Source organism: Bufo gargarizans, chromosome 2, assembly GCF_014858855.1.
Source record: "Bufo gargarizans isolate SCDJY-AF-19 chromosome 2, ASM1485885v1, whole genome shotgun sequence".
NCBI lineage: Eukaryota > Metazoa > Chordata > Amphibia > Anura > Bufonidae > Bufo > Bufo gargarizans.
In genome coordinates, this window is record NC_058081.1 from 342,465,979 (window position 1) to 342,491,946 (window position 25,968).

A 25,968-nucleotide genomic window follows, 5' to 3' on the forward strand; every position below is an offset into this window, starting at 1 on the left:
ATACCAGTCTTTACGAGGTCCCCTGGGTGGCGAGATTTCTGAAGGCAGCAGATCGACTAAATCCCTGTATCGGGAATATGGTTGCACCGTGGAACCTCAACACAGTCCTATCAGGTCTGTCGGATGCACCATTTGAGCCACTTCACTCCTTACTCGTTAAATGGCTCACGTTAAAAACCATTTTCTTAGTTGCCATCTCCTGCAAGGAGGGTCTGTGAGCTCCAGGCTCTGTTCATACAAGAGCCCTTCCTCAAAGTACTGGAAGATGAGCTCATTTTTAAGTTAGACCCTTGTTTTCTTTCCAAGGTCTCTTCCTTTCATAGGTCTCAAGATAGTTATCCCATCTTTTTTTCTTAATCCTAAAGACGAGCAGGAATCTAGATTCCATAATTTAGATGTTAGGCGTACTGTGCTTCATTATTTACATGACACAGAAGAATGGCGTATTGAGAAATTTATTTGTCCAGTTTGCAGGCCCAAATAAAGGTAAAAAGCGGCAAAAAGCTCTATATCCTGCTGGATTAGGTGTGCCATCTCCGAGGCCTATAAAGCCTCCGGTAAGGAGGCTCCTCCGTCCCTCAGAGCCCATTCAGTTAGGCAGTCTCTACTTCTTGGGCTCGGAGGAAGTAGCCCCAAAATGTTTTATACAACATGTAATGTAATACATACTTAAATAAAATCATATTTGACAAAAAAGAGAAAGGCAGAGGTTTTTACTCATCCCTGTTTCTAGTACCCAAACCAGACTGCTCTTTTCGGATGGATCACATGAGTGAATTAAATTTAGTATCTCAAATACAAAAAGTTCAAGATGGAATACATTCAGTCCACAGTAAAACATCTATTCAAAGACTGTGTAAGGGTACTTTGACACTTGCGGCAGGACGGATCCGGCTGTTCACCATGTCTGATCCGTCCTTCCGCTGTTTCGCCGTGCCTATAATGGGGACTGGGGCGGAGCTCCGGCGCAGCACGGCAGTGCACGTCGAAAGCCGCCGGACTAAAAAGCCTAACATGCAGTAATTTTAGTCCGGCGGCCATTCACCGTGCTGCGCCGGAGCTCCGCCCCCATTATAGTCAATGGGGATGGAGCGGCGGTCTGGCGGCACGGCGAAATAGCCGCAGGACGGATCAGACAAGGTGAACAGCCTGTCGGATCCATCCTGCCGCAAGTGTGAAAGTAGCCTAATGGCTACCATAGACATAAAGGACGCTTATCACCATCCAATTCATGCATATTTTCCATAAAAATTCCTCAGGGTAGCGGTGTCCTTAGAAGGTCAAATACCAAGCCCTTCTTTTGGCATATCCCAGACCCCCAGACGTTTCACAAAGTTAATGGCGGAAGTGATGGCCCATATAAGAGAGACATTTTAATTCCTTATTTAGACTATTTGGTGGTAGCGGAATCAGTAGACCTATCTTCATGTCTTTTAGAAGTGATAGTAATTTTTCAAAGGTTCCGTTGGCAGTTGAATTAGAAAGTCAAATCTGGTCCCTTCTAAGAGCTTTGTCTTCCTGGGGTTAATCCTGGACTCGGGACAACAGCAGTGTGTCCTCCCTCAACACAAGTTATCTCGACTAAGGGAAGACATTCAAGCTCTGGTAGCCTCAAAAAGAGGAACTATCAGGCAGAGCATGTCTGTCAGGCAGGATGACCTCAACAATCCCAGCTGTCGGTTGGTCCAATTTTCATTCCAGGATGCTTCAGTGGCAGTTTCTGAAGGAATAGAAGGGCTCGTTGTTCCCTCTAGATGCCCCACTTCCTCACTATTCAGGTAATAGTCCTTAACCTGGTGGCAGGATCCTGAAAATTTGTCTGAGGTTCCTGTGGACGCTACAATAACATTATGATTACCACAGATAACATTCCTACCAGGTGGGCGGGGGGGGGGGGGGGTTGTCAGTGGGGTGTACTGCAGGGAGTCTGGAATCAGGCAGTCAGAATTCATAAAATGTGAGGGAGTTGAGGCTTTATTTTTTTTCCTAGCTCTGAGGGGGTTTCTTCCTAAATCTCAGAAAAGGGGTATAAATCTTTTTGGACAATGCTACCATAGTATCCCACCTGAACAGACAGGGACTAAATCATAAGATCTAATGGCCTTAACAGTGGAAATCTTTTCTCTAATTATGCCTCTTGTTCCCTTAATCAAGGTGGTGCTCCTAAAAGGTTCAGACAACAAAGTCGCAGATTTTTTAAGCAGAAACCACCTAGATCAAGGAGTGGTGTCTGAGCGAAGACCTCTTGATCCAAATAGTCCAACTTTGGGGTCTTCCCTGGATAGATTTGTTTGCATTTCCTGTTGTCTGGTTGCAAATGTTTCTTTTCCCTAAACTCAAAAGATCTTCCTTTTAGGTCTAGACTTTCTCTTTCTTGGCCAGATCAACTTTTGTATGCATTTCCTCTTCTAAGGCTACTCCCGAGTGTTACAGAAGTTGAGGCAGGAACAGAGAAGGATTATTCTCATTGCCCCTTTCTGGCCAAGGATAACCTGGTTCACTTGGCTGAGAAAACTGTCCCTGGCAGATCCCTGGATTCTTATCTCAAGATGAACCTTTTGTTTCAGGGGTGGCTCTTTCATCTGGATGTAAAAAAGCCTTCATCTAGCAGCTTGGTATTTGAGAGGGTATTTTGACAGCACGGGGGGGGGGGGGGGGGTGTTTCAGATGAGGTTATTTCTACCCTTTTATCCTGCAAGAAGACGGTAACCATCTATTTACCTTTTAGAATTTGGAAGGCTTTCTTAAGTTTCTCTAAAGTCCAAATTAATCCTTTGTTCTATGTCTAGGATTTTGGATATTATGCAAGAGCGTCTAAAAAAAAACCTAAGGCCTATCACTCTTAAAGTCCAAGTTTCTGCCCTTTCTGCCTTTTTGACTCCTAATGTGAACCATCCCTGGATTAAGTGTAGGGCTGTAAGTAGAATTAAACCTTTTGAGTAAGTCTTCAGTTCCTCCATGGGTACTCATTTTAGTAGTGTATAGGCTGATGGAGCCTCCTTTCGAACCTATTCAGGATTTACCTATCAAAACTCTCTCCTTTTAAAACGGCTTTCCTCGTTGCTATTACATCGGCAAGGAGAGTTGGGGAGATTTCTGCCTTCTCTGCGTCCCCTCCCTATACTAATATTTTGGAGGATAGCGTTCAGACCAGATCCATCTTTCCTTCCCAAGGTTTTGCATTTTCATAGATTCCAGGACATTGTGCTCCCTTCCTTGGGTCAATCACCGAGAAAGAAAGGAGGCTCCATTGCCTAGACATCAGGATGTGCCTCTGAATATTTGAAGGTTGCCAGTCAGTGGAGAAGGTCTTCTAGGCTGTTTGCGCAGTTTGCAGACGTTGCGGTGCACGTGTCTGTGGGATGGCGTTCCCAGTGAAATATTGCAGAGAAGACCGGCACTCGCTGTAGATGAATCTTGTTGCTTTTATTTGTCACATATACAGTGAATAAGTGACGTGTTTCGGTGCTACTGCACCTTCATCAGACTTATCATCATACAAGAAAAAAACATGTTTAAATAGACTGCCAAAACACAGGGAAATGACATCACACAGAACCCCTCCCACCAATCAGTGTTAAATCGAAACATATGGACAAAATGAAATCAAGCCTTGTTGCAGCATTCTTTTTAAATTCAATAAATAAAACCGTATTCAATTTCCTTCCTTATTGTGTTCTTTCTTTAGTTCCGCTATGGAAAAAATATATATATTTTTTAATGTATCACAATTTTTTTTTTTTTGTAATCTATAAAAGGAAGCTCTGTACATTATATTCACGATTGAGTCCGCGGGGCTCAATCGTTTGTAATCTGTGTATCCAATAAGCCTCCCTTTTAAGCAGTAATTTATTTCTATCCCCACCTTGCCGAGGGAGGGGTACACTCTCAATGATTTGATAACGGAGTTGTGCTACTGTGTGTCTGTGCTCGTGGAAATAAAATGGTACGGGAAATAGATTTTGCTTTCTAATTGTGGATTTGTGATTACTCAATCTTTCATCCTTGTAGAAGTTTCTCCCACGTACAATAAACCACAAGGGCACTTAAAAATGTACACAACAAAACGGCTATCTCATGTGAAAAAGCCTTTAATAGGTATACGTTCACCCGATTGTGGGTGTGTAAATTACACTGGAACAATGTACACAATTTAAACAAGGGAAAGTTCCCATTTTGGGGGTAGCCAATACTCTGTATGGGTCCAGTTTTATTGCTGCCAATATCTGCCCGCACGATCCTGTCACATATGTTTGCTCTTTTAAAACACATCATGGGTGGTTGTTGAAATTCTACCACTTGAGGATAAGATTTTGATACCACATGCCAGTGTTTGTTTACTATCCCTCTCAATCTCTGGGTCCATGGATGATACTTAACTACAAGTGGAATCCGTGATTGTTTCGGGGGTTTATCCTGTTGTGTACCCCCAACCTTGTTCCTTAGGGAACACACTTTACACACCTACAATCGGGTGAACGTATACCTATTAAAGGCTTTTTCACATGCGATAGCCGTTTTGTGTACATTTTGAAGTGCCCTTGTGGTTTATCGTACATGGGAGAAACTTTTACAAGGATGAAAGGTAGATTGAGTAATCACAAATCCACAACTAGAAAGCGAAATCTTTTTCCTGTACCATTTTATTTCCACGAGCAGACACACAGTAGCACAACTCCGTTATCAAATCATTGAGTGTACACCTCCCTCGGCTAGATGGGGATAGAAATAAATTGCTGCTTAAAAGGGAGGCTTATTGGATACACAGATTACAAACGATTGAGCCCCGCGCACTCAATTGTGAATATAATGTACAGAGATTCCTTTGATTATCACCCCCAAAAATTATTGCCCATATGTTTCGATTTAACACTGGTGGGAGGGGTTATCTGTGTGTCATTTCCCTGTGTTTTGGTGATGGATTTGAAATGAAACAAACAAGATGTGCTTAACTGCAGACTGTCAGCTTTAATTTGAGGGTATTTACATCCAAATCAGGTGAATGGTGTAGGGATTACAACAGTTTGCATATGTGCCTCCCACTTGTTAAGGGACCAAAAGTAATGGTGTTCTGGTTCTGGCCAAGCTGCCAGTTCGGTTGATGTACTGCTCCAAATTAATTAATGTACGTGCACGGAGAGATCAAACTGAGACAACCCACAACTTGGAGTTAAACAGGATCTCTGCTTTATTTCTGAAACAGCAGACAATACATAGGTTTTACGACAGGAAGGAGTGGGAGGGAGGTGTAAGATAAAGTATATCTTTTCTATTGGCTATGAACTCTATACTTTTCTGTAACCTTGACGGCCAGAGGAAATTTCTCACCCCCCTCCCCCCTTGCTCGTGGGTGAAACCGTTACTTCTTTCTTTGTAACTGCTTGCTTGAGTTGAACGGAAACCACAAAGAAACACATGATAAAACACAAAGTAAGATTCTAGTTTATAGGTGTTGGCTGAATGCCTGGCCGCCATCTTAGCTAAACATAGTCCTCAACAAGCAAGTATCCATTTTGTATCAATAGTCCATAACAGTCCCCCCCTTGGAAACTTGATTGTAGACTTTCCCTTCGCCTAGCGAATCCCCTGGGCATACCATTCGTATCCTCTTCACCCGCAGTGGCGACAACCTACCCCTTATAGGTAGGCTCCGGTTGCTCGGACTTGTGGTAATACCCTGGGATTCATATCACCCTATCTCAGCCAGGCATCATTGTGAGGAGGGGGAGCTGTGTTGAACGATGTTTCCTTCTGTTCTTCCTCATCGTAGAGGAGCATAATAGGTCGTTCATCAGTTTTCTTCATTCTTTTTGAAAAGCGGGTCACACAAATAAGAACGAGCTTAATCACTACATATATCACCAATATTATTAGGGCTACCTGCAATATTACTTGGACAATTCCCATGAGCCAACCCCCAATACCTTTGAACCAGTTATTGGGGTTAAGGGAAGAGAAGGTATCAGACCACCATGTATCTTTATCAGCTTTATGTGCATCCAGCCATTTATCTCTTAAATCCGCCATCTTCTCTATATCCACCTTAACTTGCAAATTACCCTGCGGGTCTATGTAATGGCAACAAGAGGGTCCCACAATCTGGCACATACCTCCATCTTTAGCTGTAACATAATCTAGAACTAATGTGTGTTGGTTGGTGACAATGATTAACTGGTTTTGCACAATGTTTGAGGTATTCATAAGTCTCATCACTTCCCATATTTGGTCATCCAGGTAGTCTGTTGCTACTACCAGATGATCCCACATCTGCGCTATCATGGGATATATGAAGATGGAACTAACAATTTTGTTGGTAATGCTCATCTCTACTACATGTGGCTTGCCATTTGGTCTGGGTGTGTTATCTTTGGCCCTACGATACAAGGTGTGTTTAGGTACTGCATTTATGTCAATTTCAGAGTGTGGTACTATAAAGGTAGCAGGAGTAAGCCTGGCGATGGTGCACAGTCCTGTGACATTCTCGGATAACCATTTGTATGCTTTGTGTCCACAAACTAAGTATATGTCGTCTGGAACTGCTACTGCTGTGCCATTGAATAATCGGGTAATTAGTTTGGCTAATTGTATCCCTTTCGCCAACTCATATCCTTTTGACTGACTTTCTGTGTCGTTAGCTAATATACCTGTCAGGAGATCCTTTACAGTACGGTTGTTACAGGGCAGATCCATTCTGTTCTCAGCATCTACCCCAATACACTGCACGTGGCTGTCTGTTTTTGAATCATTGCAACCTGAGTGTATGTGTGGACTAAATGTCATACCTTTGGTTTGTACATGGAGACAATATCAGTGTGTCCAGCTTGGAAAACATGTGACATTAGCCCAGTGTCCCTCTTGCCAAGGAGTAGAGCTATAATCTACCGAGGGTCCTGATCTGTTTATCATGAGCCATGGGGCATCTGCCCACCCTGCAACAGGTAAGGCTACTTCCCTGTCCTTGTTTGTACTGGATTTAACTTGGTGTATACTAGTGAGAAAGATGGTAGAATTAGACAGGTCAATCAGTTCAGAAAGGTCCAGGGGTATTGCAAAATAAGGCATACTGGTTGAACTCACGGGACTGTGGGTACAGATCCAACAATCTCTGTTTGTCTCCTTCAACCCCTGGACTAAAATTTGATGGTGCCGTATCAGTGAATTGTCCCATTCATCACCCAGTGGTGTGAATACTGCAGATATGCCCACTGTCAGTCATGATCAGTATGTGAATACTCATGGCTTATGGTTCCTGGGACGATGGGACAGCCTTCACTCTTTTACAATGTGAAGCGTGGATCCAGGTGGGTCTCCCTTCGAGTTTCAGAGGTTGGAGTGGTCAGCAACACCTGGTAAGGTCCCTCGTATCGTGGTTCGAGGGTGCTTCTGACGTGTTTCTTGACCACCACCCACTCTCCAGGTTTGAGTGTGTGGCTTCCCTCTAGGGAGTTAGGATCTGGAATGGAAGAGAAAACTTGTGCATGTATATTAGACAATTGCTTGCTCAAGGCTATCACATATTTTGCAACAGATTCATAATGCATTTGTAACTGTTGTGGGAAATACTGTCCCATTCTTGGCCCTGTTCCAAATAAGATCTCATATGGGGTTAGTTTGTATGGGGGGCCTTGGTGTATGCCTAACTGAAAAGAGGGTTATAGGCAAACACTGAACCCAATTAAGCCCTGTCTCCCTGGTCATCTTCAGCATTTTATATTTTAACACCCCGTTCAATCTTTCGACTTTGCCACTGCTTTGGGGCCTGTATGGGGTATGATACGCCAGGTGTGACCCTACCATCTTCCAGACCTCTTGGGTTAGACTAGCAGTGAATGCTGGGCCCTGATCACTCTCAATGACCTCAGGTACTCCGAACCTACAGACAAGCTCCTGCATCAGTTTTTTTGCAGTAGTGGTTGCTGTCTGGTTTCGGACGGGGTAGGCTTCTGGCCACCCAGAGAACAAGTCTATCACTACTAGCACATATTGAAACCCTTGGCACATTGGCATCTGGATATGATCGATTTGTATCCTCTGAAAGGGATATAAGGCTTTCGGGAGACATTTTCTGGGAGTGGGCTCGGTTCTGCCGGGGTTACACTCTGCACAGATGAGACACGCTTGAGTATGTCTCACCAGGACAGGGGTTATCCCTGGGGCCACCCATATTTTGTCAATTAGTTCTTTCATGATGGTTTTGGATTGGTGGGTGGGCCCATGGGCCACAGAGGCTATTAGGGGATAAAGAGCTCTGGGTAGGCAGACTCTTTCCTTGTGTCCAGAGTCCAGATTCTTCTTCGAGGGCTGATTCTTTCAGCCAGATTTCCTTTTCCCTGAGAGTGGCCTGTTTCTGCATTTGTTTCAGGAGGTCACATGTGATTTCTTCTTGTTCCAGGTCTTCCTGTGTTATCATAATCTGGTCTGACTGGACTCTTTCCTCTTTCACTGCTGCTTCCTTGGCCGCTTGGTCAGCTAGGGCGTTTCCTCTGGCCTCAGGGGTGTCAGCTCGAGTATGGGCCTTTACTTTGATCACTGCCACTTGGTTGGGCAGGAGTACTGTTGCCATTAGGGCTGCTACTGCTGCAGCATTCTTAATCGGGGTTCCTGCAGCTGTAATGTAATCCCGGGCCTTCCATATTAGTCCAAAGTCATGAACCACTCCAAAGGCATATCTAGAATCTGTGTAGATATTGGCGGTAGAGTCTTTTGCCATGAGGCAGGCTTCAGTGAGGGCAATGAGTTCAGCTTCTTGTGCTGACTGGTCTGGGCACAATTGTCTTGCACACAGCACTTCATGCTCACTTGTGACTGCCATGCCTGTATGAAACTTCCCCTTGTCATCGGCGTACCTTGAGCCGTCCACAAAGAGAATCCAATGAGGGTTTGTCAGAGGAGTGTCTTGGACTGATGGTGGTGTCCCTACTTCAGCTTCCATCATTGTGATGCAATCATGTTCTTGTTCCTTGTAAAGAGTCGGTTGAGGCCCATAGTTCTTCTTCCTGAAGATCCTCTTCAGCATGTAGATCAATAAAATCTTCAGAATCTCCATTATACTCCCCCCTCGGAAGAGGAAGGAGTGCAGCAGGATTGAGGATGTGGCACCTCTGAATGGTGACATTATCTGGCAGAAGCAAACTACACTGAAGCCGGAGGTGGCGCTGTGCAGTGAGGTGTTTAGGTTGAGTCTGCTGGAGGATGGCAGAAATGTCATGGGGAGCCAGAATAGTGAGGGGATGACCCAGCACAACGTCAGATGTGACGTTTAGAAGAGAGCTGGCAGCATGGATAGCTCTGACACAGGAAGGGGCGGCTCTGGCTACCGGGTCTAGACTCTTAGAATAGTAACCCAAGGGTCGATTGCGGCCACCATGAGTTTGAGTGAGGACTCCAGTAGCGTGACCTTGGCGTTCCATGACATACAGCCGGAAAGGAAGGTTGTAGTTGGGGATGCCAAGCGCAGGGGCAGATGCAATGGCGGCCTTTAATGACTGAAAAGCCTCTCCGGCCTCCATTGTCATCTAGAAAGGAGTAGCAGCATTACGAGGTATACAGTCATATAAGGGCTGCATGAGGACAGAAGCATCAGATATCCAAGGCCTGCAGTAGGAGATGAGTCCCAGAAAGGTTTGCAGCTGATGAGGAGTGTCCGGGAGTTGGATGTCAGAGAGCCTTCTTCCTCGCCTCAGTTAGGTGCTTGTGACCTTGAGAGATGCAATGACCTAGGAAGACAACTTTGGGGAGACACAGTTGTAGTTTGGCTTGTGAGACTACATCCAGCAGAGGCTAAAAACTGGAGAAGTGAGACAGGTTTTGTCATGCAGATTTGGGGAGAGACTGCACAGAGAAGGTCATCCACATACTGGAGGAGTTCCACATCCGGGTGATCTGCTTGCCAGGGTTGCAGAACAGAGGACATAGTATCGGGGATGAGGTGCAAAATGGTTTGCAGCGAATCCCCTTGTTCATATGAGTCAGTGTCCTGAAGTGTGGTTAATACCATAAGGAGGCAAGTATCCTCCGGGTGTAGGGCTGTACCGAGGGTGACTGTTCCATCCTCTTTGAACTGTATGTTAGCCTGGATTTTCTGAAGAAAATCAGAGCCTAACAGATTGAAGGGGCATGTTTGGCTGACAACAAACTGCGACATGACTCCTGCAGGGAGGTGGAGTTGGGGGGTTTTAGTCCGGGAGAATCTAGGGGAAGTGACTGTGAGTGGCTTGGTCACGGGGTTATGTTGCACAACCCCCTCTAGTCCAGAACAAGGTAATTGAATGTCAGTGAACCAAGAATGAGGTACGGCAGTCTCACATAATACACTGCGGGCTGCACCAGTGTCCACAAGAAATGAAAGTTCCTTCCCTGCAACCTCGAGAGTCACTCGAGGGGTGGGACCGGTAGGAGGGGTAGAGACTGTCATATATGGAATGTCCCCTCCCTGCACTGGTTTGCTAGCGTCCTATTGCAATGAAGGGGGCTGAGTGCCCCCCTGTCGCCGTTGATTGGTTGGCCACAGATGTTTGCTACGGCAGTGCCGTTTCATGTGTCCGGGCTTGCAGCACCCATAACAGACATAAGGGGGTGGGTGTTCTCCACCATCTTCTCCTGACATTACGGCTATCACAGCAGCACGGGTTTTCTTTGTGTTACTCTCTAGACCCTTTGCAATCTGCTCCAACATATCTAGTGTCAAGGATTTCCACTCGGGGCGACAGGTCACAAGGGCTTTGTTTATCTCTGGTCGTAGACCATCGACAAACGAGCGGGCCAAGAGTCTGAGATGAACAGGCTCATTCTGACTAAAACCCATGTCTTTGTAATTTTGTTTAATCCTCTGAGCAAATTTCTCGACAGTTTCAACTTTTTCCTGTCATATCCTGTAATGTCGTGGATTGGTCTGCTAATCTTGCTTTTGCCCATTTCTGTAGTTCTATAAAGAATTCTCCAGACTCATGATCCCGGGGGTCAAAGTTAGCACCTTTAAGTTCAGGGATGTGGATTTGATCCATTATCAGTGTGGAGTATTCACCTGTCTTGATTTCCACTATACTTTGCAGGTCCGACCATGTGCACCCATAGGTTTGATGCACTTGGGACAGTTTCCTTAAAAAGGGCATAGGATGGGTCTCAGGGTCAGGCAGTAAATTCACTATGGTGAATAACTGTTGTGGGGTGAAAGACACATATTTTGGTGGTCCCTGTGGCCGGTTAAGTGCTAGGGCTTCTTTCAGTGTCTCAAGGTTTCCCTGCTCAATTTTCTGTAAGTTCTTTTGTAACTCTGTAATCTGACCCTGCAGTATTTGATCTTGTGAACGTCGTGATGGGCGCACGGTCATGGGTACAGTCCACTGTGGTGCCAGGGATAAAGTTGGCGGATCACCGTAGTCTGTCGGGGTACCCCAAGAAGGAGTCTTCATATTACCTGGTGCATTTTGTATGCCCATTGTGGATTCTGCAGCACCATCTGCATCCCCCTGTTCTGCTTCATCAGGTTGCCCCCCCTACCATTATAGGAGTAAGGGTGGCAGGTGAGTGGGGTAGCATGAATGTACCGTCCGGGTTAACCATGGGGTACAAGGTAGTAGGAAGGGGCAAGGGTGACATAGGAGTGACGGGGGGGTCCGGACCGAATGATATTAAAGGTCTGTTCATGGGCGTTGCCTGGGGACAAGATGGCGCTGTAGCTAACACGGGAAGTGATGGGACGTGCCGGGGAGTAGTTACCAAGGTGTGGTTTTGTGGGTGGGGAACCCCACAGGGAAGGCACGTATCACGGGAGGAGGGATTCTGTTGACCACATGTTTTGCAGGTCCACCCACCTGCTTTCTTCCCGGCGCCATTATAGGGTGGTGGCAAGTCATGTATCAATGCAACACCAGGCTTACAGAAATATCTCTTTTCTCATCAAAATTACAATGGGACATAATACTCATAAATCAAACTTTCACTTTTTAATACTTGGTTGCAAATCCTTTGCAGTCAATTACAGCCTGAAGTCTGGAACGCATAGACATCACCAGACCCTGGGTTTTATCCCTGGTGATGCTCTGCCAGGCCTCTACTGCAACTGTCTTCAGTTCCTACTTGTTCTTGGGGCATTTTCCCTTCAGTTTTGTCTTCAGCAAGTGAAATGCATGCTCAATTGGATTCAGGTCTGGTGATTGGCTTGGCCATTGCATAACATTCCACTTCTTTCCCTTAAACTTTGGTTGGTTTTGCAGTATGCTTTGGGTCATTGTCCATCTGCACTGTGAAGCGCCGTCCAATGAGTTCTGAAGCATTTGGCTGAATACGAGCAGATAATATTGCCCGAAACACTTCAGAATTCATCCTGCTGCTTTTGTCAGCAGTCACATTATCAATAAATACAAGCGAACCAGTTCCATTGGCAGCCATACATGCCCACGCCATGACACTACCACCACCATGCTTCACTGATGAGGTGGTATGCTTAGGATCATGAGCAGTTCCTTTCCTTCTCCATACTCTTCTCTTCCCATCACTCTGGTACAAGTTGATCTTGGTCTGTCCATAGGATGTTCCAGAACTGTGAAGGCTTTTTTAGATGTTGTTTGGCAAACTCTAATCTGGCCTTCCTGTTTTTGAGGCTCACCAATGGTTTACATCTTGTGGTGAACCCTATATATTCACTCTGAAGTTTTCTCTTGATTGTTGATTTTGACACTCATACACCTACCTCCTGGAGAGTGTTCTTGATCCGTCCAACTGTTGTGAAGGAATTCTTCAGTCATCCACCACAGTTTTCCGTGGTCTTCCGGGTCATATGATTTTGCTGAGCACTCCGGTGCGTTCCTTCTTTAAGAATGTTCCACACAGTTTTGGCCACGCCTAATGTTTTTGCTATCTCTGATGGGTTTGTGTTTTTTTCAGCCTAATGATGGCTTGCTTCACTGATAGTGACAGCTCTTTGGATCTCATCTTGAGTTGACAGCAACAGATTCCAAATGCAAATAGCACACTCTTGACCTTTTATCTGCTCGTTGTAATTGGGATAATGAAGGGATAACACAGACCTGGCCATGGAACAGCTGAGAAGCCAATTGTCCCATTACTTTTGGTCCCTTAACAAGTGGGAGACATATATGCAAAGTGTTATAATTCCTACACCGTTCACCTGATTTGGATGTAAATACCCTCAAATTAAAGCTGACAGTCTGCAGTTAAAGCACATCAGGTTTCATTTCAAATCCATTGTGGTAGTGTATAGAGCCCAAAATTTTAGAATTGTGTCCATGTCCCAATATTTATGGACCCTGTACAGCCGAAACGTTGCTCAGTTTTTGTATGCTGTGAAGTCCTCAATAAAGATGACGTGATGGGAGATGCTGCCACCGCTGTTTGATTTCTACATATTTTCTGGCTAATTGGATCCACGGCTGGTGCAGGGCTGTTGCATCTCCCTACAAGAAATACGGACCATTGTGTGCTGTTCCTGCACAATTGTTTTTACTAGTCTATCCTGGGAGCGTGCACCGTGCTGGGAATATACGTCTGAAAAACACAGGATGGAGACCCCCACAGGTCTGGGTAAGAATCATGAGACTTCAAGCAAGCATGCATATATGTATATTGATGAGGACATACACCGCCTGATCAATGCTGGTGAGGGTGATGCATCCTTCCTGAGTGCGCCCTCTATTGACATGCTCAAGCGTAAATATGAACAGGAGGCTAAGAGACTATGGAGGGAATATTTTAAAAACCAAAGGATCCCAAGGGGTTTAAGATCCCATCTGCGTCCCAATCTATTCCCTAACAATGCTGAGTTCGGCAAAGCATTTGAGGAGGTGAATAATAAGTATTCGTTTGCACGCATGCTATTGAATATTGACCATCTACATAAAGAGGTTGACACTTTAAAGATATCCTTGAATGAATTGGGGAATCAGATCCAGGGTCTTCTGAGCACAGTGGACTTTGCTGGACAGAAAGAAAAGGTGACACAACATGTACAGACACAGGTCAGAAGTTGAACGTATGAAAAGGGAAAAATGGCACAGAGATCTAGACAATTGCCAATTATAGACCTTGCCAGACTGGTAATCGTCAGTCACAGAACACATCTAGGTGGAGGAAGGGCAGAAGATTTGACCATGGTCGGTTTGGATTCACCACAGGGGAATCAGATTCCATGGATGAATCGGTGTCATCTAATTTTTTAGCGGCAGCAAGAAAAGCAGGAGAGGTGGATATCGAAGGGGTGGAAGGAAACACCACCGGCCCCATAAGAGTTACCACCGATTCAGTCTGGGCCCAACAGGGGCAGATTGATGAGAAGGAACCAGAGGAAATTAGAGATCTGGTGGTGAACATTTCTTCAGTTGAACTGAGTCATGATCAGATACATGTATTGAGCCGTGGGCTCACCTTTTGTCCGACAGGTGACCGTGATTGGTTTGAGTTTGAATTAGATCTACAGTGGGTTTTTTTTGTTTTGTTTTTAGATTGAAGGCATTCTTCTCTATGACAAATACCGTAAATGTTGAGTCCAATAAGAATGATGAAAAGGGTGAACTGTCATGTAAATTGTATGGGTTGAGGAATCAAAAGTAGCTTTTCACCTCCACAAAACAATCATGCAGTGGAAATGTATATTGATATTGTGAAAAGGAATATTGCTGAATTGCAGGCAGGCTTGGACTGGCCCACAGGGGTACAGGGGAATCCCCCGGTGGGCCCCTGAGCAAGGTGGGCCCCTAGTCTCCCACCCCCTGCACAAGTGGCACATAACACATTAGACTTACTGCACTACATACATACAGTACATGTACAGCACCTTAACCAGCCTATGTTCATATTAAAAACTTGTTATATAATTTATTATATTTGAATGTATCCGTACGGTGGGCCCCCCAAAATGAATTTTACTGGTGGGCCCTAGGTACCACAGTCCGACACTGATTGCAGGGTACCAATTTGAAACAAAACGGGTCCAATTTATCTGCTTATCTGCTGTAGAAAGACATGCCATTAAAGAGCTTGAGTGCAATAAACGGTCTATGTGGTTTTGGGAGGTGATCCCAAATGGGACATTATGCGTATCCTTGGGGGTATTCTGGACAAGGCAAGTGATGAAGGAATCATTGATGATTTAAATCGGTATTTAAGAATTAGCCAACCGTCATCCCAGTGATATACAGACTTCCTAAAATACATAAGAGCTTGGTGGATCCCCCGGGCCGACCTATTGTGTTGGGCAGGGGCTCAGTCTTCAATACTGTCTCTATTTCTGGACAGGGTCCTGCGTGTCCATGCAACTTCGGCTCCCTCCTACTGCCGATTTTCTTTCAAAGTTAAAACAAATTGTATTGCCTAATATATACATGTTGGTAAGCTTTGATGTTTCACTTTACACCTCTATTGACCATAATTGTGGTCTTAATGTCATAGATGTGGCCCTGGCTGGCATGAGACTCTCCCTGGGCGCGTGCCGTCTGATCCTCAACCTCCTGGAGGTGGTCCTGAGGAAAAATTATTTCCTCTTCAGGGACACCTACCAACAGAAGCGGGGTGTGGCCATGGGGTCCGACGTGGCCCCCATCTACGCTAACATCTTCATGGCGGAGGTCGAGGACAGATTGGTATACCGATCCATGTTTGCAGGGAGGGTCCTATGCTGGCAGTGCTACATTGACGACATTTTTATGATTTGGGGTGGGACCAAATATCAACTTGAACAATTTCATCTTCATCTGAATAGTGGTGTCCTGGGGCTACAGTTTACATTGACTGCATCTATGGAGGAGCTACAATTCCTAGATGTGCGTGTATATATTGAGAATGGAGAGATTAGAACTGATCTCTTCCAAAAGGTAACCGATAAAAACACATTATTGGTATGACAGTAATCCTCCTCGAAGTATGGTGGAGTCTCTACCATGGGGCCAATTACTACGGGTACGTAGAATAGTATCTGATAATGACAGACCCCTAACAAGAGCAGATGAGATGTCAAAAGTTCATGAGCAGGGGATATCCACATACTTTATTACAGAAAACCAAGAGCAAAGTCTTAGCAGTCAATCGTGAAACGGTTTTAGGCGGATCCACATGGGTAACGTCAGAACAGAATTCACTTTGTATCCATCTTTGGGGGTGACAGTGGTGCAATATCAAATATACTCAGGAAAGATTGGCACATCCTCCATCGAGGAATGCCAACTATGAAGGAGTTTGCATCACCCCCAATGATGGCATAGTGACGGAGTGTCTGTATAAGGGATAAACTGGACAAATCCAATGTAGGTGATGAAGACTGGAAAAACAGACCCTACTGGCGCCAAGGAAAACTGGTAATTTTCCATGTCTATCATGTTGCAATTGTAGTAGTATTATGAAGGGTGATGTTTTCATCCATCCATATAGTGGGGAAAACCTTTAAAGGGGTTGTCCGGGTTCAGAGCTAAACCCGGACATACCCTTATTTTCACCCAGACAGCCCCCCTGAGGCTAGCATCGGAGCATCTCATGCTCCGATGCGCTCCCGTGCCCTGCGCTAAATCGTGCAGGGCACAGGCTTTTTAGTTTTCAATAACACACTCCGCCTGGCAGTGTGTTCGGTGACATCACCGGCTCTGAGGGGCGGGCTTTAGCTCTGCCCTAGCCGTTTTACTGGCAGCCCCATGGAGAGCCCCGGTACGTCACCGGAACTCCTAAAAATGCCTTTGCCCTGCGCAATTTAGCGCAGGGCAAAGGAGAGAAACGGAGCATGAACTGCTCCGATGCTCATGTCAGGGGGGCTGCCGGGGTGAAAATGGAGGGATGTCCAACCCCTTTAAAATTAGGGAATACTATACCTGCAGATCTAGAGGTGTAATCTACATGATACAGTGCTCCTTGTCCTGTTCTCACAACATGTACCCCCGGGGTCTGTATGCAGTTCAACAGGCAGATATCACCATTCTACTAAATAATAAGATGAGACTTGTTTCTGTGGTTTTTATTAACTGGCAGTAGATAAAGTAAACTATAAGAAAATGAACATACAAAAACGGAATATACAGCACAATGTACACAAAACCTATACAAAAACATTAATCCCTTACCGACGATGCTTTAGTAGGAGACATACAATGTGCAGCTGCTCCTTCCATGAGATGAAGGGAAAAAGGAAGAAGGTGCCTGTCTCTTTCCCAGTAAGCACTGTGAGCAGGAAGTCAGGTGACCTAATGAATATGCAGTTTTACAAGGCAGAAGATGCACTTACAGCTAAAGGTCACTAGATGGTGCTGAAGGCACACATTTGAACACACACATTAACAAACTATGCAATAGTTGGTGAAGAGAAGACGGTACACTCCTCGCTTGACATCAGCCGATGTCACTATTAGTCCTCAACAGATAACAGTAGGATTAGTTCGGAAGTAGGTCTGATAAAGAGTTTGGTCTCATTTTGTTTGAAAATCTTGACCTCAACTTTACGGACATGTCAGTCCTCACTTGGGAACACTTTAGTAATGAGGCCCAAAGGCCAATGGTTTCTTTGAGCCTGAGTCTTTTTAACAAGAACAATATAATCGGGTTTCAGGTTGGGCTTAACTGTGTGCCATTTGGTTCTTGTCTGTAAGTTGGGAAGATATTGCTTCTTCCACCTATTCCAGAAGGTATCGGCAAGGCCTTGCACTTGTCTCCATTGGCGTTTGTAGAGATCTTTGGTGCCAAACTCTCCAGAAGGAGCACTCACTATACCAGTCTTTTGGGTAAGTAGAGAGGCAGGCGTAAGCAGTATTGGATCTCCTGGGTCATTTGATATCAGAGCCAAGGGTCTGGCATTGATAATGGCTGAGACTTCGGCCATAAAGGTTGTAAGGCATTCATGAGAGAGTCTAGCATTGCCCACTTGTAGGAAAATAGAGTTCAAGATTCTGCGGGCTATGCCAATCATTCTTTCCCAGGCTCCTCCCATGTGAGAAGAATGAGGGGGAATTGAAAATCCAAGTGCATCCTTGCTCACTAAGGAATCTTTGTACACTGTTATTATCCAAGTTGGAGAGAATCTTTAGCTGATTGCACGAATTTACAGTAAGTAGCACAGATACCTGGGGGCGGATATCTTTGTCAGAATCTGCATCTAACAGCTCATATGAGTCACAGGCAGAAGAATGTTCTGAGTTGTATAGAAAAGCAGGACCCGTGAACCAAACGGTGTCCTTAAGATGACTGGCAGCAACTGACCTGGTTGCCAAGTCTGCTGGGTTATGGTCAGTAGGTACAAAGTGTCATTGTTTTGGGAAAGTGGACCTCCTGATTCTTAACACTCGGTTGTTAGCTTAAACGTAAAAACGCCTAGTTTGGTTGTAAATGTAGCCCAGGACCACTTTACAGTCTGTATAAAACTCAGTGTCTCATCTCTAGGTTTATCTCTGATGTAATTAATTCCGCTAGTTCAACGGCTAGTACAGCGGCACAAAGTTCTAGCCTGGGTATTGTATGTTTGAGAAGTGGTGAGAGTTTTGCTTTGCCCATGACAAACCCTGTGTGGCACTGACCTTTGTTTATAGTTTTAAGGTAAGCTACAGCGGCAATTGCTTTGACGGACGCATCAGAGAATACGTAAAGTCTGTGTTTTTACTTCTGTGGATGGCACAGGAGCGTAAGAACGTGGAACATGCAGGCTAGATAGTCTTTAGGGAGTTTCTCCACTCTATCCATAGATTTCTTTTTTCAGGGGAAAGTGGGAGATCCCAATCCAATGTCTCCTGAGTTAAGTCTCTAAGTAGTGATTTGCCCTGTATTGTAGCGGGGGGCGGGAATCCCAAGGGATCATAAAGACTGTTTATTGCAGACAGGACACCTCTACGGGTAAAGGGCTTCTCTTCCTGGCTGACTTGGAAGGTAAACGTATCTGATTTTAGAACCCAGAGGAGACCAAGGCTACATTGTATAGGAAGGGAGTCAGTCCCCAAGTCTAAGCTCTGTAGGTCATTTGAATGGTCTTGAGAGGGAAATGCTTCTATCAGCTGCTTACTATTGGAGGCTATTTTGTGGAGTCTCAGGTTCGAGCATGCAAGCATTTCTTGAGCTCTTAAGGAGACTTATTGCACCCTCAACAGTGGGTAGTGATTTTAGACAGTAATCTACATAAGTCTTTCTACAAATTGTCTGACCCATATTCTATTTCGCCTTCCTGAGCAGAGTGTCTGAGACCATAAGTTGCAACTGCAGGGGAGGGGCTGTTAACAAAGATATGTACCCGCATGTGGAACTCCGTGATATCTTTTGTGGGGTCATTGTCAATAAACTAAAGAAATCTAAAAAAGTTTGTGTTCCTCTTTAATGAGAAAGAAATTAAACATCTGCTGAATGTCTGCCATGAAGGCAAGAGTCTTTACGAAAACGAAGCAGTACTCCTAGGAGCTTAAGATCTGGACCTGAGAGCAGGACTTTGTTTGAGACTCCTTCATATTTTGCACTAGTCAAACACTACTCTAATTTGACCTGGTTTCTTTGGGTGGTAAACCTTGAATATGGGTAAATGCCAACATTCTTCAGAGTTTTTAAGGGTGGGAGCTACCTCAGCATGACCATTCTCAAATATTTTCCTCATGAAAGTAAAGTGATCGTTCATGTCTGGCTTCTTATGGAAGCTACGTCTTGGAGAGACAAAACGTCTGTAGACTTGCTCTCTGTTAGGCAAACGTTTTCTTTGAGGCCTGAAGGGAAGGAGTGCGACCCAACTATGTTTTATCTATACTGATTTCCCTTTGCATGGTTTCTAAAAACAATCTGTCTTCGTGGGACATTGCTACCTGATTGTCCTCCTTGGTCCTTTGGAACACTGAGAAACCTAGGTGGTCTTTGTCACTGTCACAAGCTATGTCGTGGTCTAAAGAGTCTATGAAGGAACAAGGTAGGTGAGTACTATGTGGTAATTCCTATATGAGGAAGTTGTTGTTACATGGTTGGAAGATAGAGGGACGTCCATTATCTAATGTTCTTGTAAGCATGTTATTAATGGAAGTTGGTTTGTGTATGCTTCCTAAGCAGACATCTCCTACTATGACCCATCCTAGGTCATGCCTTTTGGGCATAAGGAGCATGATGTGGCCCATTAATCTGTTCTCGAGTTTTATGAACTTGTAAGATATCTCTTCCTAGGAGTAAGATTATCTAAGTGTTAGGATCGAGTTTTGGTAAGAGATGGGCTATACGCTGTAAATGGGGGTGATATATGGCTACCTCTGGTGTAGAGATCTCGTGTCTATTATCAGGGATTTGGTTACATTCAGTAATAGTTGGTAAGGAAAGACACGTTTTACAATCTATGGATTCAATTAAGTAGCCACTAGCTCTCCTCCCCACTGTTTCTACAGTACCTGCACAAGTCTTTAGAGAATGAGTGTTGGGTCCTTTTGATGTTGAAAATGTCAAAGAAAGTAGATTTGGCTAGGGACGCATTACTTTGGTCATCTAGGATGGCGTAAACATTGATGGCTTTGTCTCTGCAGCCCTTTGGGTATACTTTTGTGAGGCAGATTTTTGAGCAGGACCTGCCTCCTGTGAGTCCTTTACAGACTTCAGTGCATTGTGAAGTAACTGCTGGTGGGTTAGCTTCAGAGTTACTTTCCTCCCCGCCATGCTCTCTGGCACTGTTACTCTGTGATGAGGTCCATGGGAAAGGCTGTAGGGCCGTGTTGTGATCTGAGTTGTTGCATTCTGTGCATTTTACACTAACCTGACAGTCTTTGGCAATATGTGATGTTGCTGAGCAGCACTTGTAGCAAATGCGGTACTCATTGAGAGAGGTTTTGCGATCTCCTATGGACATTTCTCTAAAGGCTCTGCACTTCAGAAGAGGGTGTGGCTTCTTGTGTAGAGGGCACTGCTTACCAGGATCTTTGCCTGTTTCGCGGCTGGCGGAGCGGTAATTCCTGTAAGAATCTGCAGATGACATGTTCGTTTTGTGCACTGCCACTGATCCTTTGTGTGGTCTGTGGTCATAGGGAGTGGCACAAGACTGTGATAGATCAAAGCAAGGGTCATTGCGAATATTAGCCTCTAGCCTTACAAAGTCAACAAACACACTGAAGGGACAGAATGGCACATTGTAGGTATGTTTGTACCTTGACCCGTGGGAGACCCATTTCTCCTGCGGGTTGTGGGGAAGCTTTAATACAATAGGCTTGACACCTCTGGCAGTGTTGAGGAAAGCAAGCCCCGGTAAATCCCCTTCAGCTTTGGCAACCTGTAATTCCATCAGTAGATCACTTAAATCCCTAAGTTTCTGGAACCCTTTGCTAGATATTTTAGGGAATTCATCAATTCTTTTAAACAACGCATTCTCTATGACCTCTGCAGAACCATAACATTCATCAAGTCTATCCCAGATCATTTTTAGGCCAATCTCTGGGTAGTTTATATTAATATCCCTGATACTCTTGGCATGTTCTACAGAGTAGTTTCCAAGCCGATCTACAAGGAAGTCTATCTCCTCACTGTATGACAGACCCAAGTCTTTTGTATTGTTATAAAAGGAGGCCCGCCATGCTCTATAGTTTTCAGGGCGATCACTCAACTTCGCCAGTCCCTTTGTAACTAGCTCTCGTTTAGTAAAGAACCTGGCAAAGTCTATTGTGCTATGGTTAGTTGGAGGTGGAAAGTCATGGTGACAGTGCGGTGGGTGACCTGTATGCAGGGCCGGTGGGTGACCTGTATGCAGGGCCGGTGCAAGGACATTTATGCGCCCCCCCCCCCCTCGCAGCTCACCTGGCCCTGGTCCCGTCTGCAGCAGCTTGCTCCTCCTCTGTGTGGTCCTGGTATCTTCTCTCTGCTTCAGACAATCGCTGATTTGAGGACCGTATTTTTTGCCCTCTGACACACCTAGGTTTTAGAGGAGGATAATAAGAAAAATATTTTCCATTACACCTCAGGTCAGACCAGCAATCAGACCCCTAATGTTAATCAGACCTCAGATCAGCCCCCCATGTCAGACGTCAGCCCCCCATGTCAAACGTCAGCCCCCCATGTCAGACGTCAGCCCCCCATGTCAGACGTCAGCCCCCCATGTCAAGTCACTTATGTCACATCAGCCCTCCATGTCAAGTCACTTATGTCACATCAGCCCTCCATGTCAAGTCACTTATGTCACATCAGCCCTCCATGTCACATTTTTCTGCCCTCCCCCAGTGTGCGCCCTAAGGCAGCCGCTTGGTCTGCCTTATGGTAGCACCGGCCCTGCCTGTATGGAGTCTCTGACTTAGGCCAGCCCATACCGTCTTGTAGGATACGGTGGCTCTGTAGGCTGGACTGGAAGCTGGCTTCCTTGGTGTGCAGGGAAGTTAGCTGGAGTTTTGTCACGTGGCTTTGTGCTTTCTTGTTTGTAGGACTGGGTTCAGAGTGACTTTCTTTTGGACGGTATGATTCTTCTGTGGCATAGGTGAAATCTTCAGTTCCAGGGAATGGATCAGCATTGGTGTTTGGTCTGGAGTGTTGATGGACGTACTCTGAAGTGTGTCGTACAGGATCTTGCTGGCCGAGTTCTGGACTAAGCACACTGCGGTGACTTCCGGTTTTCGGGTATTCCATTGCTTCCAAGAACTCTGCTTCAGCTATGGCAGCTGTCGTTTTTCTCTACAGAGTTTCTCTAGCTTTGCATCTAAGAGGACCTTTTGCATGTCTGTTGAAGCCTGTTGCTTTGTTTTCTCAGCCTCTAGCTTTGCCTTTTCTTTCATCTTTATTTCCAGCTGTGCCTTTTCTTCTTTCATCTTCATTTCTTGTTCGGCAAAGGCTGCTTTGACCTTTGCGGCTTCTGCCTTTGCGCGGGCAATGGCAGCCGCATTGCTAACGGAAGACGACTAGGAGGAACCATCCCTCTCTGATCTTGTCTTGTAGCTTGATACTGTGCTTCTCGACATGGTGTTCAAGACACTTAACTGAGTGGAAACTACTGTGCTGTGGAATGCTGTTCGCTGTGCTTAGAGAGCAGTCATGGTATGCAATCAAATTCATCTACATTGTTTGAAGCAGCTATCCCCTTGCAGCACTGGACTGTATAGAAGTCGCTGTGGTGTCCGTTTGCAGATATTGCGTGGACCGTAACAGACTTCTGTGTAGTCAGGTGTGCTTCTCTCGCTAGAAGTCGTCGTTTACTGTCCTGTTCTCACAGCATGTACCCCCGGGGTCTGTATGCAGTTCAACAGGCAGATGTCACCATTCTACTAGTTAATAAGATGAGACTTGTTTCTGTAGTCTGTGTTTTTTATTAACTGGCAGATAAAGTAAACTATAAGAAAATGAACATACAATAACTGAATATACAGCACAATGTACACAACCTATACAAAAACATTAATCCCTTACCGACTATGCTTTAGTAGGAGACATACAATGTGCAGCTGCTCCTTCCATGAGATGAAGGGAAAAAGGAAGAAGGTGCCTGTCTCTTTCCCAGAAAGCACTGTGAGCAGGAAGTCAGGTGACCTAATGAATATGCATAGTTTAACAAGGCAGAAGATGCACTTACAGCTAAAGGTCACTAGATGGTGCTGAAGGCACACACATGAGCACTCACATTAACAAACTATGCAATAGTTGAAGAGAAGACAGTACACTCCTGTAGCTACATTTATGTGGGAGAAATCACTATGGAGCTCAGGGAGCAAATTAACAAGCATAAGAGTACCATTAGGAAGGCCATGATAGAAAAACCGGTAGCGAAACATTTTATTGACTGCCGACACTCTATTAATAAACTGTTTTCGTGCTATAGACTCTGTAGGGCCACTGAGAGGGGGGAAAACAAAAATAAATTGCTTAGAAGGAAGGAAATTAAAATGGATCCACACCTTGAGATCATTACAGCCTTATGGGCTGAATATAGAATTTAATGTAGCCAGTATAGATTAGGGTTGGTGTATGTTCCACATCTGTGTTTTGCATAGTATGTTTTTATAATAACCCAGGTTCCACCTATGTCAATGATCACAAATTGTCAGAATTGGATTCATCCTAGGTCACCATTTAAGATCTCTATGCACTTACTGCACTTACCTTCATGGTATGTAGGTTTGGTAGTGATGGAACCAATGCCAGTTTTTCACTTCGATTGGACCTAGTCTATATTTGCTACGTTGCGATATGGGTATAGATCGCACTTGTGATAACAATGTATTTCTGCTGTGGCCTGGAATCATGTTTTGGTCCATACGCGGTTCCAGTATACTGGCGCTGTGGGATCTCCTTGGCAACGTGATGCTTAACTCTGGGACTGCGCGAACGAGTGGGCGTGATCTGTGACGCTGCGCTCAACTGTTTGCTGACGTCAGCTATCGCGGGATCTCTGTCCTGACGAGCGTGCGTGACTTAGAGCAGAGCCGCCGGTGCAGAGACATGCGCAGTACGGAATGGAGGATGCGGACCACAATGAGAAACATGTTACCGACAAGGTAAAGGATAAGCGCAGGTGATAACTAATTGAAATATGGTAATGAGGAATGTCGAGATCTATGCAATGATGGGTAGTGAGATATGTGGATGTGCTTAGGGTTAGCCTCGATTGGCATTGACAATAGTGGGTGGACTGTGATTTTATATTTATATGCATATGTGTCATATTGTTTTTATGCTTGACAAAGGCTGTTTGTTGTACAGCTGAAACATTGCTCAGTTTTTGTATGCTGTGAAGTCCTAATAAAGATGAAGTGATGGGAGATGCTGCCACCGCTGTTTGATTTCTTCATATTTTCTGGCTAATTAGATCCACGGCTGGTGCGGGGCTGTTGCATCTTCCTACAAGAAATACGGACCGTTGTGTGCTGTTCCTGCACAATTGTTTTTCCCCCGTAACAGTGTCATCCACAGACAATCGTTAGTTAAAAACCCACCAAAAGCACACCTTTTGGTTTAAATTTTAATTTAATTTTTTCCTCAAAAACCTAGGTGCGTCTTATAGGGCGAAAAATACGGTATATTCCTTATATTGCTACTGCTGACTATGGTGTTCTTTAAAAAGTTCCTGTTCGGTGTTCGGAAAATCTTATTTTAATGAACACATGTTCTTATATCTATTTATTCTATTTATCTGTTCTGTGCAGTGCTATTAAGAAAATGGCAAGTTTTGTATTTTGTACTTTTGCAGTAATGCAAATATGTTTACTTTAGTAAAAGATGTTTTATTTTGAAAAACACTGTGCATTACGGTTTGAGTTGAGCATAACTACATTTCAGCATTATCAGTAATTTCTGTGCGCTTTTGCCTTGAAAATCCAAGCAAATAGACCTCTAGCACAATTCCCTTAAAATATTGCGTCGCATATTATCGCAATTTTTAGGGCCCTAATCGCGATCGCACAAAATTCACATATCGTGCAGGCCTACTGTAAATATTTCCTTCACGATTTTGATCTTACTTTTCCTAAGAAAACTCAATGTATTTTGCAGGCTGACTGTCCCTGATTGCACGCTTTCCCCTGAGAACTGTGGACCGACGAGAGTCAGTGTTGGTGTTGATACTCAACTGGATTTATTGGAGTTGAAAAAACCTATATTAAGGTGTGTATTTACTGTGACCCCCCCCCTTTAATATATGCTCAAAGGGGTTTTCTGGTTTCCATCTTTTTAATATCCTTTTTATGAAGGTAGCTTTCGGTTTTGTTTTTCCAGTGCATTTATTTTACCTTTATTGCTCCTATCTACTGTTCTGGGCTGTGGTCACATGATCATGTCCATGCAGCTCTTATTTCCTGTAATATGTCCATGTCAAAGCAGTAACAAGCATGTATATGTAACTACCGTATATTTCGCCCCATAAGACGCACTTTTCCCCCCAAAAAAATCGGGGGGAAATGCCCCTGCGTCTTATGGGGCGAATGCTGACAATTTAACATCGCTGGATGCGATGTAGAGTGAGCTGGGGCCGGGGGAGGGACTGGGAGGAGGAGCTGGGGGCCGGGAATAGCGGCGGGGCGGTGCAATCAATGTACTATAGCCCCGCCGCTCCGGTATACTAATATTAAA

General features: G+C 44.8%; 1 protein-coding gene across 1 annotated transcript in view; it reads left to right on the forward strand.

Moving 5' to 3' along the window:
* LOC122925886 (oocyte-specific histone RNA stem-loop-binding protein 2-like) overlaps positions 1-25,968 on the forward strand; it is a 65,138-nt gene that overhangs the window by 22,088 nt on the left and 17,082 nt on the right. Inside the window, exon 3 of the mRNA XM_044277232.1 lies at positions 25,393-25,503. Within this exon, the coding sequence (XP_044133167.1) occupies positions 25,393-25,503 (111 nt within the window). The remainder of the gene's footprint in view (positions 1-25,392; positions 25,504-25,968) is intronic.